We start from the raw sequence: 20,927 nt of genomic DNA, 5'->3' as shown, positions 1-20,927 counted from the left end.
AATCTTCATTCCCATCCCCATCCCCATCTCCATCTCCATCCCCATCTCCATCTCCATCTCCATCCCCATCTCCATCCCCATGCCTATCTTCATTCCCATCTCCATCCCCATCTCCATCCCCATGCCTATCTCCATACCCATCTCCATCCCCATCTCCATCATCTCCATCCCCATCTCCATCATCTCCATCCCCATCATCCCCATCATCTCCATCCCCATCATCCCCATCATCTCCATCCCCATCATCCCCATCATCCCCATCCCCATCTCCATCATCCCCATCTCCATCATCTCCATCTCCATCAACCCCATCCCCATCTCCATCCCCATCCCTGTGTCCATCCCTGTCTCCATCTCCATCCCTGTCTCCATGTCCATCATCCCCATCCCCATCATCCCCATCCCCATCATCCCCATCCCCATCTCCATCTCCCCCTGTCCTCGTCCCCATCCCCGTTCCCACTGCCCTCATGCCCCCACACCAACCTGCCTCCTCTCTCTCGTTCACTTCAAAGCAGCTCCAATAGTCCTTCTCCTTCATGACGATTTTCCTCCGGTCCAGGATCTCGAAGGTGAGCTCCTCAGCTGTCATTGTGGCCGGGATCTGGGAGGGAGGGACAGAGGGAAGGGACAGGTCTCCATCAGCCAGCGCCCGGGGCCGTGCCACCCTCGTGCCAGCTCAGAGCATCCCCCCATGTCACCACATGCAACCAGGGGGTCCCTGTTCCCTCTGCGCCCTCCGCTCCACTGCTCACCTTGACGTGCTGCTCTGTGTCTGTCTTCTTCTCCTCCAGGTAGACAGTGCAGATGAAGTCCCCGGCTTGCTGGTGGGCAACGGGAAAGCACTTCAACCTGCAGCTAAATCCCCCCCACCCAGCGTGGACACCCCCTGCCTGGGGCATCTCCAGGAGATGCTGGAGCAGGCAGTCAGGTCCCCATGCAAAGAGGGTGCCCCAGGGAGGTCCCCATGTCCAGGACCCACCTGTGTCCCGCTGGACGCTGCCTCCCGCATCTTCATGATGGCCATGATCTCATCCTGCTGCTTCTTCATCTCTTGGTCGTTGACCTGCCAAGGAAGAGGAGTCCAGGGGGCCATCAGGGCTGACCAGACCACCCTTAAGTTTCACTGCAGCAGCAGATGAGGGTCCCCAGGGAAATCTGCTCCCCTGCCAGTGGTGCCAGCACCTCCAGGCTCAGGGGTCTCCTGGGTTTGCAGGGACATGGACCCCCCCTCCCCTCATCTCCAGTGCAAGGAGATGTCTGCAGACAGAGTAGATGCAGCTTTCTCCTCCTTCCACCTCCCCATCCCTTGGGAACATCCACACATCGGCCTCACCCAGCGCAGCTCCGGGGGGTGGGTGGGGGTGAACCTACATTAAAGATCTTCACGTAGTGGCTGATGAGGTCCTCCACCACGCGTCCCGCCTTGTAGTCCTTCCCGTCTGTCTGGAAGAGCGTGGGCCCGAAGACGATGGCCAGGTTGTGCGTGTTCATCTGGTTCTCCCCGGAGAAGCGCTGAACCCTGCGGGGAACCCCGGTATGATTCCTGCTCTGGGGCCCCCCTGGGATCTTCTCAGCCTTGCCAAGGGGAATACGCCCCACATTGGGATGTGATACTCAGCTCTGGGCACAGCTTGACCCCAACTCCTGCTCCTTTCCTTGTTTGGGTTGTGGATGGAGGGACAAGGGCTCTCCTCCAACCCCACAGCCTCCCCAGGACCCCACAGTGGACGGGGTGATGCCCCACTGGGGCTTGGGGAGCCCAGGCTCGGCCGTGCCGTGGACCCACCACCCACACCGTACCGAAAGAGGTGGTTGATGAGCGCCTTCAGCGTGGCCCGGTTCACCGTGGGGAGGGTGCCCAGGAGCCGCCGGTACTCGCCGATCTTCTCCTCCTCGTCCTCCAGTGCTGCGAGAGGAGCACGAGCCAGAGGATGAGCGTGGAGGGGCGTGAAGGTGAGATTAAGACCCACGGCCCCACCATCCCCTCTCCAGACCCCACCTTGGACCCTCCTGTCCCACCATGGGAACAGAGCATCCCAGCTCCATGAGGCTAGAGCGTCCTAGCTTCATGGGAATGGAGTATCCCAGCTCCACGGGGCTGGAGCATCCCAGTTTCACAGAGCAGAGCATCCCACCTCCACGGGAATGGAGCATCCCAGCTCCACAGGGCCAGAGCAACCCAGGTCCATGGGGCTGGAGCGTCTCAGCATTGGAGCATCCCAGCTCCATGGGGCCAGAGTACCCCAGCTCCATGGGGTTGGAGCATCTCAGCACTGGAGCATCCCACCTCCATTGGGATGGAGCATCCCACCTCCATGGGGCCAGAGTATCCCAGCTCCACAGAGCCAGAGCATCCCACGTCCATTGGGATGGAGCATCCCACCTCCATGGGGTCAGAGCACCCCAGCTCCACGGGGCTGGAGCATCCCAGTTTCACAGAGCAGAGCATCCCACCTCCATGGGAATGGAGCATCCCAGCTCCACAGGGCCAGAGCAACCCAGGTCCATGGGGCTGGAGCGTCTCAGCATTGGAGCATCCCAGTTCCATGGGGCCAAGGCACCCCAGCTCCATGGGGTTGGAGCATCTCAGCACTGGAGCATCCCACCTCCATTGGGATGGAGCATCCCACCTCCATGGGGCCAGAGTATCTCAGCTCCACAGAGCCAGAGCATCCCACGTCCATTGGGATGGAGCATCCCACCTCCAAGGGGTCAGAGCACCCCAGCTCCACGGGGCTGGAGCATCCCAGGGCTGGAGCACCCCACCTCCACAGGGCTGGAGCATTCCAGCTTCACAGGGCTGGAGCATCCCAGCTCCACAGCACTCACGGCTGTTTTGCTGCTGGGTGTGTCCATCCCTGGTATTCAGGGGCCGGATCCAGAAGCGAAGGGCCGGGAGGGGTCTGGCTCTCTGCCCTGCCTCAGCCCCAGCCGTGACGGAGCACGGGGCTGCATGGGGTCAGCGTGGGCGCGCTCCGCTCCCCACCCACTGCTCGAGCCCCTGAAACACGTGGGGCCCAGATGTGCTCCCCCCTCCACACAGCCCGGAGGAGAGGACAAAGGGGGCTGCAGCAGAGCCAGGGACCCCGACCCCCTCCTCCCACTGTCCCCCCCCCCAGCAGCCCCCCAGGGCTCACCCGTCGCCCGCAGCCAGTCCTGGCCCCACCGCCCGGTGAAGAGCCCGTCCCCGAGGTCGCGGAAGAAGCGTTTGAGGGTGTTGGCGACGTTGTCCACCTGGTGCTCGCCCTCCTTCAGGCGGACGCTGCGGGCGTCCCGGCGCAGCATCTCCAGCAGGCTGGTGGTCTTCGAGTTTTGCCCGCTCTTGCGGTAGATGCCCTCGGACGTCAGCCCTGCGGCAGAGCCGGTGGGGATGAGACCCCCTCCGTGGGGGACAGCCACCCCTCACGGCCCCCCGCCCGCCCGCTGGCTCCCCATCAAACACTGCCGATGCCGCGGCGATTCCCACCCTGCAGGTGTTGCCGCCACCGCCGAGGAGCCGCGGGCTGGAGCCAAAGCCCTGCTCCGGCCGGAGCCCTCCCACGGAGCTGCAGTGAATGCTCAGGGAGGGAGGGAAACACGTGTCACGAGCGCGTCAGGTCTCAGGCTGCTGGGTCTGACAGGATCCCCACCGGCATCCGGCAGCGGGTGACGGCACGTACCGCACTGGGTGATGTAGTCGATGCAGCGGTCCACCAGCAGCGGGACATCCGACTCCGTCAGCTGCTGTTCCGACAAGGTGTCCCCCGAGCTGCCCGCAGCCTTCTGGATGGCATGGACCCAGCCCAGGAAATCCAGCTTCCTCTCCCCCTGGATGTACAGTGTCCTGCCGGCAACGCCTGCCTCAGCGGGGGGGCCAGCCGCCCCCCCAAACCCCCCCACGTAGCCAGGACCCCCAGGAAGGCTGGCCCCAGGGGCCTGGGGATGGACCCGACTCTCTTTTGGGGGTCCCCAGTCACTGCAGGGAGGGTGAAGGCACCCCAGGAGGAGGGGGGGCTTGGCCAGGGTGTGATATTTTGTAGGGGTCTAACCCCCCCCCCGCTCTTACCTCCGCCTCTCCACCAGCACCAGCACCTCGTTGTCTCCCTGGATGGCTGGAAGGGAAGGCAGAGAGACCGTCACCCGTGGGAACATGGGGTCCCCCGGCCCCCCCAGCCCCACGCGCCATGGGGGTCTGTGCCAACGGGTCCAGCTCCAGCCCAAATGGGACAAGGAGCGACTTTCCAGGGATGGGGAAGAGGATGGAGAGGAGGAAGAGTGGTTGCATCCCACTCAGTGGAGGGACCCCGAGCTCCATCGGAGCAGCATCCACCAGCCTCCCACCCAAAAGCTGGGTGCAACCCAGATGCTCGGAAGAGGATTTGGCAGATACCGCCCCCCCCCAAGGTCCCTCCCAGCCTGGGGGGGCCCCGTGGCGTGGCGGGGGCACGCACAGAGCTCCTGCAGCTTGCGCAGCTGGAGAGGCTCCTGCCGCTCGCTGTCCTCGAAGCAGACGTGGAGCGCGGAGCCGGCCAGGGCGAACCAGCCCTCCTTGGCTCGCTCCAGGTTGAGGCCGCCCTTGTAGTGCAGCCGGCCGATCCGCTCGAAGTCGAGAGCCAGCAGCTCCTCGGCGCGGGGATGGACAAAGGACTGAGCCGGGGAAGAGAGGGACCCGTCAGCACCGCGGCACCCAGCTCCGTCCGGCATCCACGGCCACCCCCAGCCCACCGCATCCTACCTTGGCAATGGACTTGAGCCATTCCCGAGCGGAGTCGGGGCTCTCCAGCCCGAAGAGGTAGAGCCTCTCCGACTCAATGTAGACCTCAAAAGTGCTCTCGATCCTGCGGGAGGGAGGGAAAGGGGGGCCTGAACGCCAGTGGGTGGTGGGACGGAGCTGGTTGGGTGCCAGGGGCATCCCGGATAGGGGGAACGTCCCGCTGCATGTCTGCCACCAGCTCTGCCGAGGGCTGATGCGGTTTGGGATCCCCCCACCACGTCCCGAAGCCCTCCAGCATCCCCGTGCTGCCGTGCACGCTCCGACAGGGAGCCCAGGGGCTGCAGAGGGGCTGCAAAGGGGTTACAAAGGGGATGCAACGGGGTTACAAAGGGGTTGCAGAGCAGCTGCAAAGTGGTTGCAGAGCGGCTGCAAAGGGATTGCAAAGGGGCTGCAGAGGGGCTGCAGAGGTATTGCAGAGGGGCTGCAAAAGGGGCTGCAGAGGAGCTACAAAGGGTTTACACAGAATCCTTGCAAAGAGACCTGGGTCAGTCATGCCACAAGTGCCAGAGGAGCCAGTGGTGGGGTTGGGGACAGCAGCCCCCCCTGTGCCACCACCCATGAGCGAGGCAGCGGCTGTGCCCAGCCCTGTGGGAGCGGAGGGGATGTCGGGGTGCTGTAGGACACGGCGTGGGGGTACGGCCTTACCCGTGGGCATGGGGCGGGTTGTTCACCAGGCACACGATCTCCTCCACCTTGATCTCGCCGTTGGGCACGGCGTTGCGGTCGTTCTCGTAGTAGCTGAGGACGCCGTCCTGCAGCGTGCACCACCGCCGGCTGAACTCTGTGCGGCACAGGATGGTGCTGGGCAGCCCCGTGCGCTCCGGCCAGACCGAGGTCACCCACCAACCCAGCCTGGGTGGCCCCGCAGCACGCACTGGGTGCCCACCCGCTGCAACCCTCCTCGAACTGAGGTGGCCAGGTGATGCTGCTCCTCCCTGGTACCTTTTCAATGCCCTGGAGAGCAGGGGATGGTGCAGTCCCCCCGCCAGCCTCCCCGGCACCCCTCTCGGGGCCAGCTCTGAGCCCCCTACCCCCCTGCACCCCTATTTCCCAGCCCCGTGGGTCCCCACGTACCTTCCTGGCCCTTCCGCTCGCTGACGGGCTTGGCCATGGAGGGGGTCTTGTAGAGGAAGCCATTGTGAGTGACGGAGGGCAGGGGCACCAAATAGGGCTTCTCCTCACTGCCCCCCACTTCCAGGCGCGGCGTCTCTGCAAATGGGGCGAGAGGCTGTCACGGGGAGTTGCACCCCCCTGCAGAACCCCCCCAGAGTGCTTCTGATGGGGTCCTGGCAGCTACGGGATGCAGTGGGATGGAGCGGGACCCTGCTGGGTCAGGGATGGGGTGACAGGGGTCCATGTCGTCCCCCGGGTGCTTTGCTGATGTGACATGAGGGGCTAGTTGGACAGGGGCTGCAGCGGTGACACCAGCCACATTCCCCCCGCCAGTCCCCCAAAAGAGCTGCGTGTTCCCCGGCTCAGCACAAGAAGCAGGAGCCCAAAAGCATCCCACAGGCTGCACCACGAGCCCCCACCACGGCACGGCTGGGGTGCAAGGAGCAGCTCTGGCCCCCAAATCTGGGGCTCCCTGGGGGTCAGCAGGGTCAGGCTCATCCGGTGGGATGGCATCCTGCTTCCTGCATCCCGCATCCCGCATACACCCTGCAGACCAGCCCTGGGCACTGAGCTGGGATGGCATGGGGATGTCATGGGAAGGTGGGGACAGGACTCCCCCACCGGTGAGGTCTCCCCCGGGCTGTCCCAGGTCCCCGCTGCTCCGGGGGAGGAGAAGGGCAGAGCACCGCAGTCCTGCAGCTGTAATAATGACCCAGGGCTCTGCCGCAGCCTCTCCGTCTGACCACGGGCATGTCCCCCCTGCCTCAGTTTCCCCACCTTGCCCACTGGTGAGAGGCATCCCCCCATTTCCTATGGGGACCAGGCGGAGACGGGGTGCAGGGACACCCCTAAAGCACCCCCAGGTCAGACTGCTGGGCTGCCCGGAGCTCTAGAGACAGGGAAACCCAGGAGGACGCAGAGCCCTGCTCCATGCATGGCACTGGGCTTGTCGACCCCAGCAATCCCAGGACTCCGGAGACGCTAGCCGGAGCCGGCCCCGGCGTGATGAGCTCAGGGGTTTGTGTTTCTGCGGGTCACCGGGACAGCCGGGAGGCCTCGCCGCTCTCCCAGACCCCTTTTGTGCTGACATGTCTGGAACAGCAAGCCTGGGCAAACTCCAGCTTCCGCGGGACGGACTTGGCCGCCGAGGCGGCGAGGGAGGTGACGGCTACAGCAGGCGCCGGCCGGCCCCGGCACACCTCCATCCCAGCTGCCCAAGCATTCCAGGGACGGAGGTTCGCCCGGCGTTAGGGTGCGGATCGGTTCCGCAGGAGCCGTCAGCCCACCCGGAGCGGGGTTCGGCGCGTTCAGCAGCACGGGAGGGGGTTTTTAGGGGGATGCCCTACAGAACGGTCAGACCTCCCCTGGCCCTGGGGGGTTTGCTGGAGGTGGGGGCTGCCTGGCTGGCAGGGGGGATGTCCCCAGAGGCTGCCGGCGATGCCCGCAGTGTGCCAGGACGGCGCGGGAGAGCTCGCCCCGTCCCTCCTGGTGCCCGGAGCACCAGCCTGCATCCCCAGCAAGGCTCTGAACCTGCACCCCCGGCTGGGACAGAGCCTCCCTCCCTGGCCCCCACCCAGCCCCAACCCAAGAGTGTGGGGGTCTCCCCAAAACCCCTCTGCCGGGGTGCCAAGCAAGCCGGAGAGCCCCGTGCCGGGAAGGCGCTGGGCAGGATACAGAGCCAGAACCGACTCAAAACATCCCTGTGTCCCCCAGGACACCCCGGCAGCTCTCCTCCCCGGCTCCGGGAATGCCGGCGGTGGGTTTAAGCCCATGGGGGCTGCAAGGGGCCAGCCCTTACCTGAGGTTTTGTTGTGGAGCAGGAACTCCATCTGCAGCCTCTGCCCGCTCTTCTCGGCCAGGTCCAGGGGCGTCGGGCACTGGGGGTCCCCGGTGGCACAGGTCACCGCCGCCCCACAGAAGAGCAGAGCCTGCGTCTCCGCCAGGTCACTGGTGGTGACGGCCGCGCACAGAGCCTGTGGCAGAGCCGGGAGGGCGGCGGGTGAGGCCGAAGGCTCCCGAGGAGGACGAGGAGGAGGATACCCCCAGCGAGGAGCCACCCTGGCGAAAGGAGCCGGGTGGGGAGCACGGCGAACAGCCGGACCCCCGCCGCCTCCCGGCTGCCTGGGCAGGACAAAGGAGGCTGGAACTGGGAGAAAAAGTTTGGAGCAGGCGGCGAATCCCTCCCTTAAGGAGCCGGGGTGAAGTCATACGGCAGCGGGGCGGGACGGGCTAGCCGGAGCAGAAAAACAAACAAGCCCACATGCGAATTCCCGCGGCCGCCCGGGCCCCCCGCGCACCCCCGGCTCTTGTGCAAACACGGCAGCGCCGAAGGCAGCCAGCGGAGCCATGGCGGAGAGGGGAGGCGAAGGGCTGGCGGCTGGAGCGCCGGGATGGCGTTCCCCATGCCGGTTGTGGAGAGCGGCATGAGGCTCCAGCCCAGCACCGGGAATGGGTGCCCTGGCCAGGGATGGGGGGTGCTGGCTGGGCACCTCTGTCCCCACCTGCTGTGGGGTGCTCCGGGGATCAGGAGGGGCTTCAAGCTGCTGCAACCAGGGCACCCACGCAGAACCAGCCCTCCTTGAACCCCACTCCAGCCCAATGCTGGACCCCAGCATCATTTCCAAGCCAGGGAGAGATGAATCCGGGGGGGTCTGGCTGTGGGAGGGGGTATCCTGCCTCAGACCGGGCTCTCCAGCCTGGAAATGAAGCTGCTTGTGCCCCATCGCACAGCCATCATCCTGTCCCCACAGCCAGCTCGTCCCTCCTGGAGACCCCAGGCTTCGGCTCGGGGTGCACGGTGGGGACATAGGGTGTGCCGCAGGGGCTGGGGGGATACAGGCAGGGATACAGGCAGGGAGGGAGGGTGGGAAACCATCCAACCCCATGCACGAGGCTGGGCAGCCTGCTCGGGCAGAGACCTTGCTCCCCAAAACAACCTCAGGACCCCGGCTCAGCACCACTTAGCACCCAGGCGGGACCCCCGAGACGGTGCCCAGCCCCGGGGGCCACTGACCCTGTCGAGCTCCTCCTGGTTGCCGAAGAGCGGGTGGTAGCGGCGGTACTTGCCCTCCCGGTATTTGGCGATGAGGAAGCGCCTCCTCTCCTGGCTGCCGCTGGTGGGGGAGATGGCCTCGCTGGGGGGCACATTGGCAGCCCAGAACTGGTTGGCCACGGCGTTGCCGATCTGGTGGAAGAGCTGCCGGGGCAAGGAGAGGCTGATGTGACGGTGCTGCCGGGGGATGGAGCGTGGCTGGGCGTGGGGGATGCTTTATGGGGAGTCTCCGGGGGTCTTTCCCTGGGGGGGGAGATGAGCACGGCAGTAGCTGTGCTTATGGGGATGTTCACAGCCCAACGCCACCGCATTACTGATGCCCAGGGGAGCAGCGGGGTGCAGGCAGAGCATGGGGGGGGATGACGGGTAGTGCACGGGGAGCAGGGACCACGGGTGAGCGGGGTGCAGGAGCACCCACCCACTGCAGGCATGCAGTGCTGCTCCCTGCCCAGCCCCATGTCCCGGCAGCACCGGCGCCTCAGCCCTGGCGTCTGGCAGCCCCCGCAGCCGCTGACCCCCCCTTCCTGCCCCGAAAAATCACATCTGGAAAGCAGCACCCAGCTGCGGGTGGGGGGGTTGTACTCAGCTTCCATGGGGGTGGATTTAAAGGGCTTCCCGTGGCCCCTCGCCATCCCAAGCGATGCTCAGCCCAGCGTTCAGCAACAGGGGTTTAGCCCTGTCTCAGGGAGCCCCACATCGCCCCAACAAGCCCATGGGGTGCTCTGCCAGCACCCCCAAGATCTTTGGGGTGGCACGGGTGGAAGCGGGGCTGGGGGTCGGGGAGAGGCTGGAGCGGGTAGGGGGGCCGGGGGTGTTGGCATCCCGGCGGGGTTCAGGGCAGCCTTCCCGGAGAGGGGAGGGGAAGGGGAGCAGCCACCGGCAGCAGCTGGAAGCGTTTGGGGGCTCAGGGAGCAGGCGATGCCGGAGGCGGGGGCTGCGCGGGTGGGACGCCAGGCAGGAATGCAGGATCCGACCGGGGCGGCTGGGAAGAGCGGGGCCAGCCAGGGTCCGCCGGCTGGAAATGGCGGCCGGGTTGGGTCTGGTAACAAATCCCGGCTCCCCCCGCCCACCCCAGCGCTGGCTGCGCCGACGCATTCCTCCGCACCGGTGGCCGCACCGCTTCGAGGGGCTGCTCTGCCACTTGGCCCCATGCCCCCGGCCCCACAGCCATCTCTCCACGGCTGCTCCCGGCGGCTCCGCAGCCGTTTCCCCATGGACACACAGACGCCGTCTGTTTGCGGTGCGGGCGCACAAGTGCCGCTTGTCCTCGCCGGGGTGGCCGGGTGGGTGCCGGCTGTCCACAGGCCATGGCACACGGCAGCATCACGGCTTGGATCAGGCTGGAAAAACCCTGCCCTGCTCCTGCGGTCCCCAGCCTGTAGCCAGTGGGTCTGCCATGGGGAGGAGACAGGGTGTCTCCCCCAAAAGGGCTTTCGGGGTCAGTCTGTGCCAATACCTCGATCAGCTCCTCCGTCCACACCTTCCTGTCCATCTTCAGGCTCCGGACTTTGGTGATGCCGGGGCCCAAGCCCCGGTGCTCCCCTGCCAGCGAGACGAGCCATTAGGGACCTGTTTTGGGGTGGGAGAGGCCAAGCCAACGGGGTCCCCTGTGCCTCGCACCCTGCATCCCCACCCAGGGCAGGGGATGCACGGCCTCTTCTCGCTCCCCCCGCCCCAGGACGCAGGTACCTGCGCATCTCTTGCAGATGACGACGCAGAGGTTGATGGAGGCCCAGTCGGGCTTGGGTGAGCCGCAGTCGGCGCAGAAGCGGTTGGACTCCACCGCCCAGATCCTCTCCGCCACCTCCGAGTTGGAGAGAGCCTCGGCGATGGACTGCTGCATGGCTTCCACCCACTCCTCTTTCTCCTGGTCCGAGTCGGCGGAGAAGCTGCCGGTGGGGATGGGGGTGAGGAACGGCACAGCTTTGGGAGGGGGGTAGCACCGCCGGTACCCCCTCCGTTCCCTCGGGTCACCTGAAGATCCTGTACGGCGTCGTGAGATCGAAGCCCCTCCGGTCCACCTCCTTGACGTTCCCCACGTTCATCTCGATGTAGGTGATGCCAATCCCCAGCCGATAGTCCTGGTGGGCGTGGGGGGGCAGAGAGGTGAGGGAGGGCAGCGGGGGCCCCCTCCTGGGGGGGGTACAGATGATGCACTGCCTGCAGGAGCTGGTGCTGGGGCTGCCTGCACTGCCGCCTGCACACCGCACCGGTGCCAGTGGCTGGGAGCTGGGGTCCCCGGGCCCCTTCCCAGCCCAGCTCCCGGCCCCGGGGGTGCGATGGGTGCGATGCTCCTGCGGGACCCCAAGGCTCGGAGACAGCGGGGTGAGAGCCGTCCCCATTCGGGGGGATGGCAGCCCTGGGATGCCCCGGTTGACTGTCGCTCTGCTCAGGCTGTGGACGCCAAGGGAAGGGGTCCCCCTCGAAACAGCATCGGGGTCCCCCGTGGTGCCACAGCTCTGCTCCCAGCAACCCACCTCTGCGTTCTTGTAGAGGAAAACTTTGTCCCCCGCCACCGCCACGAAGAGCTTGTGCTTAAACCCCCGCAGCTCCAGGAAGCCGCTCTTGTCAGCCGGGTCAGCGGCGCCGTTGGTGGTCGGGGACATCGACATCCTCTCCAGAGCTTTGCTCTTCCGATCCTCCACGATCTGCTGCAGGGTCCGTATCCACTCGTTACGGTCCGCTGTGGGGCCGGAGGGGAGATGGGTCAGGATCAGCCCAGGGCCAGGAGCCTCCGGGGCTCATCCTTTGGGCCAGGGGAGGGGGACCAGCTGGGGCCACCCAGGAGCAGGGACCCCCATCGCTCACCGTCACTCTCGGCCCGAAACACGAAGTTGCGGTTGTTGGTGATGACCTCGAATTTCTGGTCCCCGACGCTGGCAACGCGGGAGATGGAGGAGACGGGGATGAACCGCTTGGAATAGGCGTCCTGGGGCGGGGAGAGACACACCGCTCACCACCACGGCCGCGGGGAGATGAGATGGGCACAGCCCCGGGCTCGGGACGCTGAGAGCATCCCTGTCTGGGAGACTCCGAGCATCCCACCCCAGTGCCGGCATCACCCCAGCACCCATCCATCAGTGCTCCCCGGAATGCTGCCCCTTGGCACAGCCGTGGCTCATGGCCAGGATGCCTGGAGGGATGTGGCTTCTCTGGGGCAGCTCCTCCGCCACCTTCTCACCCCGAGCCCCCAAATCCTTCCTCCCCACTTGCCTTTTCACTGTCGAAATAGCGGAGGTAGTCAGCGTCGAGCTTCACCCAGCGCTTCTGGTAGATGTAGGACCTGGGAAGGGACCGGAGGGACCCGTTGGAGGGGACGGGGTGACCCAGCTGCACCTTCTGCGCGGGGCAGGCGCGAGTGCTGCAGCCCACCCGAGGCCGGTGCTGCTCCCGAGGGGGCTGGGGTGCAGGAAGGGTGGTATGAACCCCCCCCAGGCTGGAGCATCCCCCTCCCTGCTTGATGCCCTTGAACTCAGCACCACTCCGCTTCTGCATTCACGCCCCAGTTGCCAAAAGCCTGGGGCCACCTCGCCATCGATCCTGCGCCGTGTCCCCAGCCCTCGTGTCACTGCTGGGGACAGCGATGGGGACGTCATGCTTTCCTCCGGGCACCAATTAAAACATGGAGCTGGGGTAGGGGGCTGCCCCTAAAAGCCCCCCCCAATCCCTATTTGCGGTTACTGCTCAGGACCTATAAGCTGGTGAATGTTCAATCCAGGGGACACGTGCCAGGCGGGTCTGGTGGCACCCTGGGCTCTTGCACGCAGAGGGAGAAGCTGGGCATCTTTATTGGGATGGGGATGCAGGGGGAGAGGGGGGACCCCAGGGCTGGAGCAGAGCCCACCAGGGACCCCTTCGCCCTCCCCAGCCCATCACGCAGGCCAGCCATGCAGCGTAGGGCAAGCCATTAAACCCTGCAGCCCGTCCACCCTGGCGTCAGGGCTGCAGGAGAAGCCAAGCCACTTCCCGCCGTCAGCCCCCACGGGGCTCCTCAAGTCCTGCGATGCAGCCCCCCACCAATCCCGCACCCCCAGGGCCCCCCACCGCCATGCCAGCCCCCAGCCCCAGCGGCCGTTGCTTTAGGGCTTGGTTGCTCAGGAAGGATTTCGCCATCGCTGCACGTGACCCCGGCGCTCGGCCTTTACGTAACCAGCAACAAGCAAGCGGGATTAAAAGCACTCGGCTCTGCCCTAGGCTCTCCTGCCCCCCCTCAGGAGCTCCTCCCTGTCCCATGGGGTGCAGAGGCCCCCAGCCCTGCTCTGACCTCCACCTGCTTTTGGCTGCTGAGGGGTTGGGGTGTCTGGTTTGCCTTCCATTGCCTTCCCCAGGCTCCGGCTCCCCCCTCCCGCAAGCAGCTGCTGGAGCAGCTTCCCCAGCTTCCCAGGGACCTTCCAGCTGCTCTCACTTCCCCAGCAGCCAGGCTGCTCTGCTGCAAGCAGCCAGGGCTTCCTCCTCCTCGGCGGGACTGCAGCTTCGGGGCTTCCTTGTAGCCCAGATTAAGCAGCCCCCAAATATCCCTCACGTCTCCTGCTTGATTTTTGCCTCCCAACTGGCATGGGCGCTCTTTGAGGGGGTTCTCTGCTGGGATGGGGGCAAGTGTGCTCCCTGGGCTTGCTGGGCTCCATGGGCTTGCTGTGCATGCTGTGCACGCTGGGCTCGCTGTGCACACTGGGCTCACTGTGCACACTGGGCTTGCTGGACTCGCTGGGCTTCCTGGGTTCACTGGGCACACTGCGCTCGCTGGGCTTCCTGGGTTCACTGGGCACACTGGGCTCGCTGGGCTCATTGCATGCACTGGGCTCACTGCGTGCACTGGGCTCACTGCGTGCACTGTGCCTGCTGGACTCCCTGGACTCACTGGGCTCACTATGTGCACTGGGCTTGCTGTGTGCACTGGGCACACTGGGCTCGCTGGGCTCACTGTGCACGCTGGGCTCACTGGGCTCACTGCATGCACTGGGCTCACTGCATGCACTGTGCCTGCTGGACTCCCTGGACTCGCTGGGCTCGCTATGTGCACTGGGCTCGCTGCGTGCACTGGGCTCGCTGGGCTCCCTGGGCTCCCTGTGCACACTGTGTGCACTGGGCTCACTCACCCTCGAGCACACGGATGCACACCCAGCAGACCCCTCCCTAGTTTTACTTCTGCAACCAGGCGCTCCGCATCGGCGCCGACAGCAGCACGGCTCGAGCGAAGCCGCTGGGGCTGGGACTGCAAAACGCCAGGGTCGGGCTGGCATCCTGCAGGCACTGCCACCGTGGCAAACACAGCGAAGGCAAAACCCGCGTGCACCCGGCGGAGGAGCTGGGGTGGCGATGCTGTCGGTAGGAATCCAGCCCAAACACCCCACTTCTCCCCCGCCAGCTGCTTTTCGGGATCGCTGCTATTTCAGGGCTTCCCCAGAGCAAAGGCAGCTCATTTCCCAGTGAACCCGACTCATGGCATGGGGCCGGGGGGAAGTTCGAGCTGCAGCCTCCCCTCCTCCTCCTCAGCCGGCTCAGTGCAACTGTTGGTGGCACCCGCTCTGAGAAAAGCTCTTCCACCAAAAATGGGCATTTTTAACCTAAATCGGGGGTAGGAGGGAGCTGAAGGAACCCCTTGGGATGGCTTTTCACCAAAGCAAAATTACACCCCCGTGAGCAGGAATTACAGGTGGGGAGCATCTCCCCTCCGGAGCACCCACGCCAAGGCACCTGCGGGGGGGTCCGCAGCCCACCGGCACATCACTCACCCCTGCGGCGGGTTCTTGTCCAGCCACCCTGCTTTGATGGTGGGTGAGAGCGGGGTGGCGGCGGTGCCCTCCATGCTGTCGCCGAGCGTGCCGGGGCTGCTGCCGGAGAAGGTGGGCGCGGGCAGGCGTGGGCTGGGGCTGTTGTCACTCCAGCTGCTGCCGCCGCTGCGGACGAGGAGCCGAGGGAGGAGGTTAAGAGCTGGCAGTTCCCAGGGGGGGCTGGCGGCCAGGCAGGCACAGCCCCCCCTGCACGCTTCGGCCTCCCCTTGCCCTTCCCCGAGGCGCAGGCAATGCAAGCGCTGGCTGTTTGCAAGAGGGACCCTGGTGGCAGTCCCCTTGGTGGGGGTCCCGGCATGTCCCCCAGCTCCTGGGAGAGCAGAAATGCAGATCCCAGCCCTGGGAAGGGTGACAGGGGCACCCCCAGGGCCACAGCCCCAAACGCAGAGACATGCAGAGTTGGTCTCTGCTCACGCACGCATACGCGCGCTCCCCGACACTAGTACGCCCTGACTGTGCATGCACATGCGCGTGTGTCCCGTGAAGCCGTGCAGACACGAGAAACCCCGGCACACATCCATGCACAAGTGCTCTCCGCCTGTGCTTACACGCACGCTCCCCCGCCACGCACAAGCATCCCCTGGCTCACGCACACGTATCCCTTGCCTACACACGTGCACGCAAAGCATCACCAACTGCGCACACGGATAACCCCTGCCCGCGTGCAGTCGCACAGATTCCCTGCCTGTGCGTGCACACATGTGCCCGCACACAAGCGCTCCAGCCCACGTGCACACATACGTGTCCCCTGCCCATGCACACACACGCACGCAGGGCAGGCGAGCTCCTACTTGGCGGGGGGAGCATCGTAGTAGTCCTCGATGAGCTCGTCCTCGCTGAAGAGGCTGTTGACGCGCAGGGACCGCGGCCGCCCCGTCACGGGCTCCGCATCCTCCTGTGGGGACAGACGTGGCTGACGTGGGCAGCCCCACGCACTCCCCACTGCCCAAAGAGGGCAGCTGGCGGCGGGGTCCCCGTGCTGACCCCCTTCCCTGCCTGCCTGCACCGTGAGGGATGGGCAGAGGATAGACGGAGAAAGAGAGGTCAAGATGCAAAGTCACCGCCCGCATTTCCCAGGTCTGCAGATGCCCATGGTGCTGGGAGGTGTCCGGGTGCTGCCGGCCCCAGGGAAGGGGCACGATCCTGCCCGCAGCAGGACGGAAGCACAGCCGTGGGGAGGAGCTGAGCGGCTGGCTGGTTATTTATAGGGACCAAAAATGTCTGTGATTGCTGAGAAATCCTGCATTTCCCCCTCGTGTGCCAGGGGCGGGCTGAGAGCTGTCGTTGGGGTGACGGTGGCTGCAGGCGGGGGGTGAAGGGTGGTGAGAGAGGACCTGGCAGAGGGAAGCCTCTGCCAGCAAGCTGCCACGGTGGTTCCTTTTTATCCTTGCCCCACACTGCAGCCCCGGGACAGGGGGTGGCTGGTCCGGGTTAGAGGCAGCCACGGCACATCTCTCCCCATCAGCCTGTTCCCAGGGAAAGGTGGATGGGGGGCTCCAGGCGCTCAGGGGTCTCTCCGGCTGCTGCAACCCCTCAAATCCATCCAGACCCACCCAAATTCAGCCTCCAGAGCATCGGGCAGATATAAATCCCCAATCCAGGGATTAAATTCAGGCTGCGATGCTGCAGATGTCCACTAGCACGCACTCTGTGCACGCAAGTTGCAGGGAGGCTGCACGGCGGTGCTAGTCCCCGGGGACCCTGGGGTTGCCCGTGGGCCAGTTCTAGCCCCCGTGGGAGACCCAGTGGGTGCTCGGCGAGGCAGAGCCCCCTCTCCAGCCGCTGCAGATGTGCTCCTCCAACCCTAACCGGTATCTCCAAAACAGCCCAATGCCAGCGCCTCTCCCTCGGGGACGGTCACCCCACTCGCTCCTGCCCACCGCCACGCAGGACCCCCATGGTGGGACTAACCTTGTCGGCCATCTCCCCCGTGGGTCCGGCTAATTCCTCTTCCCAGGCGGAATCCTCGTAGTCCGAGTCATCTGCAAAGCAGAGGGAAGATGCTGGGAATGAACATGGAGGGGTCCCATCACCCCTCACCACCCCTCTGCCCGTCCCAACCGGCACGGGGACGTGCCAGCACCAGAGCCCGGCAAGGAGGACGCTGGCACAGCAGGTTTCCCCCTCGCTCTGCCCTTGGCAAACAACCGTTCCGTCGGTGTGACAATAGCGAGTATCAAGGAGTTTGGAGAAGAGTGGGGAAGGGCAAAGTCCTGTTGGTGGCAGCTCCTGGCACTGTCACAACCCTCCCGGCACCGCCGGGAGGGGACTTGGGTGCTACCAGCCCCAGCACCGTGGCTTCACCCGGGAGCTCCTGCTGCTGGGGGCTCCTGGGAGCTTTTCCTACAGCTTGTTTTCCAGGGTGGATTTTCCACTCCTTATCGGCTGTTGGAGAGACGGGAGTAGCGAGCGGCTCTCGAGCCTGCGCACCCACGGGAAATAAGATCCTGGAGAAGGACAGGAGCGAGGAGCCGGTTCCTCCTCGCCCAGCACCCATGGCAGCAGAAATCCTGACCAGCAAACACCCGTCCCACAGGGGACAAGCGACCCCAGACAGCTCATCCTTTGTGACATCCGAACCCTAGCCATAACCCAGACCAGATTGCTCCCAAAATCCTAATCCAGAGGCTGCTGTTACGGTCCAGGGAGCCCCAGCATTGGCGGCAGGGCGAGGATGCTCCCGGGCTGCGTGGGGGAAAGGGGTGCAGGCAGAGGATCTCCCTGGGCACGTCCCTACAGGGGGGACCCCTCCGCAGACTGCAGCACCCAGCGCTCGCTGGCTTTTGGTGCAGAGGAGCAGCCGACCCTTTGGGGCACGGGGCGGGGGCAGCTTTCCTCCCCGCACCCCCCAGAAGAAGGAAAACCCTTCTGCCCGTGGCTTCTCCTAGCTCTTGAAACACACCCCAGCTCCCAGTTAAACCAGTGACGCTTCCCGAATGGCTGCTGGCCAGGCTGGACCCCGGGCGGGCACCCAGCGCCCCGCAGAGCCCTGCCCTTCCTCTTCCTTTCGGCAGAGCTATTCAAGCTGGATTAAAGCTATTAAATGAAGGAGCAGATAAAGCTGAGTTATTGCTGTTACAGAGCAGCAGCAGCCCCCAACTGGGGTGATGCTTTGGGACCCGCGCTGCGCCCCTCCACGGGGGTCCCCAGTTCAGCTGGTCGAGCCCCGGTGACCCCCTGAGGAGGGGGCTGGCGGGCGCAGAGAGCTGCCAAAGGCTGTGCAGGGGGTGGGGGGTCCCAGCGCCGGGGCTGACGGCTGCATCCTGCTCCTGCCGTGCACCCCCAGCACCCTCCAGCCCCCACCGGCCGCAGCTCCGGGACGTGCGAAGGCGCACGCCTTTAACATCCCTGATGGGATTATTTTTCCTCCCTGAATCGGTGCAGTTGCTTTCAGAGCCCATGCAAACCCTTTGCTCCCCCCGGAGAGAGGGTGCACCCATCTCCCCAGCCCAGATCTTGCACCCCCTGAAAATCCCCAGCCCAGAAGGCGAAGAAGGGGATGGAGGAGGGAGGGACCCACCAAGGACAGAGGGACTGACGGACGGGGGAGGAAGGCACAGCACCCATGGGGTGGGTGGTGGCGGATGGACAGACAGACCCAGCTAGACGTCCCAAGGGAAGATTTGGGACAGGGGAAGATTTGAGGGCCCCAAGCCCGGCCCCCCTCGTACTCACCGAACTCGGGCACGAAGGGGAGGTTGGCCTTGGAGGGCAGCTCCGGTGGCACCGGGGCCGGCGGCGGCTTCGTGCGGGGAAGGAGGGGCGGCGGGGACGGGGGGACGCGGGGTGCTCTGTCGGGGACGGGGACCTCCTCTTTGGCAGGGATGCTGCGGGAGAGAGGAGCAAGCGCTGCCTTACACCGGCCCCGGACCTCCCCTGCCCTGCCTTCCGAACCCCGATGCACCCACAGCCATGGGTGCAGGGTCCCGGGGTGCAAGAGGGCCCCAGCACAGACGGCTTTACACCCCCCAACGGGATCAAACACCCCAAACCCCAGCAGCCCCAAGCCCACAGACCAATCCCTAACAGCCTCCCACGGCAAAGATTTCACCTTGCTCGGGTTATACTGATGTTTTCTAGCCTGAAAATATTTTCTGGCATCCCACCTCACTTCCCCGTCGCTGCTGCCGCGGCTCGGGTTCCTTATCTGGCTCTCAAGGACACCAGAAGCCGCCTCCAGCCTTGAAACCCACGTCCCGGATCAGGTTTTTTTTCTCTCCTCCAGTCTAAACAACGGCGGTGCCGCTTCCTCGCCTGGTTTGCAGGTGGCCACGGGGTCCCCGAGCGGGACGGGCGTCCCGGGGATGCTCCCTTCCTACCAGGGTCCCCGCGGTGGGGTGGGCGCAGGAGATGCAGGGCAGCGAGGAGCCCCCAGAAAAGGTGCCTCGGGCTTCTCCTGGGTCAGTGAGCAGCACAGCGTGCCCCCAGCCCCAAAACCTTGGCCAGGGGAGAGGAGGGACCCCGGGGACTCTCCTCCTGCCTGCAGAGCCCCCCGGGGAAGCCGGGCTCGGCCGCTCCTGCCTCCCGTTCTCCGCTTGCTTCCCGCCTTCCTGACAGTCGCAGGCAGACGGGCAATAAATAGAAACCTCTGGGTTATGATATTTTTAAGGGCAGGAAATTAAGAGGAAGTTTCTTCAGGGTATAAAAATATGAGGCACCTAATTGACGGGCCCTGAAGTCAGGGAAAGGGCAGAGGAGGCGGGCAGAGAGTGGGCAGCTCTGCCTGCTCCCACCCCGACCCCCTCACAGCCCCACAGCTGGGTGGGTGAGCCCCATGGGGACCCACGTGCTGGCACTCAAGCCACCGTCCCCATCCCCAACCCCACCACCTCCACTGCAGCCCCCGAGCTGGTGCCGGACCCATCCCACCGAGCACCAACCCTCGGCACGGCTAATGGCATCTCCCCATGGCCACGCTGGAGAAAGCTCAGCATGGCCAAGGCTGCCACCAGCACCCAGCGATCCCTGGGGATGGCCAACCCCAGTCCCCGGTGACTCCCGGCCCCACGGTCAGTGCACGAGAGCTCTCCCCGAGCTTGGGGTGAGCTGCGGAGAGGAAACTTCTCCCTCGGTTGCCAGAGCAGGGGGAGGACGGCGAGCGCTGGCTCTCCTCTGGGTCGGGCTGACCTCATTTCTCAGCAGCCATTTCCATGGGAACCAGCCACAACCATCCATACATTAGGGGATGTTGGCAGGGAAGCGTGGGCAGCGAGCTGTCTAGCAGCCCAGGGCAAGCAGCAGCATTGCTCCCAGCAGCGCCAGGCAGGGGCTGCTGGGCTGGGGGGCTGGCACCCAGGGGTGCGGGGACCCAGGGGCAGGGAGGTGACAGTCTGCAAGCCGCAGAGCCCCCGGCAAGAGCCCGGCTGGGGGCTGCATCTGCATGGCCACCCAGGATGGTGTTTGCCCCCCCCTGCACCCCCGGACCAGGGGTGGGGGGCTGCAGCCCGGGCACCAAGGCCACCAGTCCCCTGGCTGTGCCGTGGAGCAATGGCTGAGGACAACCTCCGTCTTCTCACTGGGGACATCTCAGGAGGGTTTGGGAGGAAACCGTTTCTGCCCCTGCCCCGGTCCTGCCCAGCCCACCCCCCCCCACCCCGGGAAGCCGCAGAGTCCGGGCACAGATAACACCCAGTTCCCCCAAACACCCTCCCCGATGCTCTGCCCGCTCTCCAGGTCATCCCCTGTTGCTGGAGCATCCCTCGGCCTCGTCTCCCTCCCCGCAACAGCTCCGTGGGGCAGCCTGGGTGCCCCATCACCCCCCTGCACCCCCTGACACACGCACCCCGCTGCAGCTGTGCCAAAACGATGCCGATCCTGCTCTGGGCAGGGTCAGGCTGGTGCAATGTCTGCCATTAGAGAAGTGCCAACCGGCGCCTTATCTGCTGTCCTCCCCCCGAGCAGCGCTCGGCTGGGCCCCCCGCCCAGGGCCAAGCCCCGGGGGGCATCCGGCTGTGGCAGGGGACAGAGGTGACAGGAGCCGTCAGCAGCCTTCTGGGCGGATGTCCAGCTCCAGCCCCTGCCAGGGGTCACCCCTCCCGTGGGGGAGACGGCAGACCGACCCCGTTCGGCATGCTTCTCGACGCAGCTCCCAAACGTGGTCGGATTTGATGCCCCCCCCCAACCCCACGCCAGCAGCGGGGCTGTGAGCCCCCGATTTTGCCGCTGATGGCTCAGACCTCCAGACCCTCAGGGGTCCCAGCAGCAGTGGATGCTCGTG

At 65.5% G+C, this 20,927-nt stretch overlaps 1 protein-coding gene across 1 annotated transcript in view; it reads right to left on the bottom strand.

Moving 5' to 3' along the window:
- Window positions 1–20,927, bottom strand: part of ARAP1 (ArfGAP with RhoGAP domain, ankyrin repeat and PH domain 1) — a 35,174-nt gene that overhangs the window by 9,211 nt on the left and 5,036 nt on the right. The window contains 24 exon segments of the mRNA XM_059827407.1: window positions 487–604; window positions 756–824; window positions 983–1,066; window positions 1,375–1,522; window positions 1,804–1,909; window positions 3,141–3,353; window positions 3,663–3,826; window positions 4,049–4,094; window positions 4,434–4,629; window positions 4,718–4,820; window positions 5,402–5,537; window positions 5,831–5,965; window positions 7,668–7,842; window positions 8,883–9,065; window positions 10,378–10,463; window positions 10,611–10,810; window positions 10,896–11,002; window positions 11,399–11,604; window positions 11,730–11,850; window positions 12,135–12,204; window positions 14,654–14,818; window positions 15,502–15,602; window positions 16,622–16,692; window positions 18,386–18,537. Coding sequence (XP_059683390.1) covers window positions 487–604; window positions 756–824; window positions 983–1,066; window positions 1,375–1,522; window positions 1,804–1,909; window positions 3,141–3,353; window positions 3,663–3,826; window positions 4,049–4,094; window positions 4,434–4,629; window positions 4,718–4,820; window positions 5,402–5,537; window positions 5,831–5,965; window positions 7,668–7,842; window positions 8,883–9,065; window positions 10,378–10,463; window positions 10,611–10,810; window positions 10,896–11,002; window positions 11,399–11,604; window positions 11,730–11,850; window positions 12,135–12,204; window positions 14,654–14,818; window positions 15,502–15,602; window positions 16,622–16,692; window positions 18,386–18,537 — 3,155 coding nt within the window.

This window comes from Gavia stellata, chromosome 1 (genome assembly GCF_030936135.1).
Source record: "Gavia stellata isolate bGavSte3 chromosome 1, bGavSte3.hap2, whole genome shotgun sequence".
NCBI lineage: Eukaryota > Metazoa > Chordata > Aves > Gaviiformes > Gaviidae > Gavia > Gavia stellata.
This window is presented reverse-complemented; position numbering and strand designations above follow the sequence as displayed.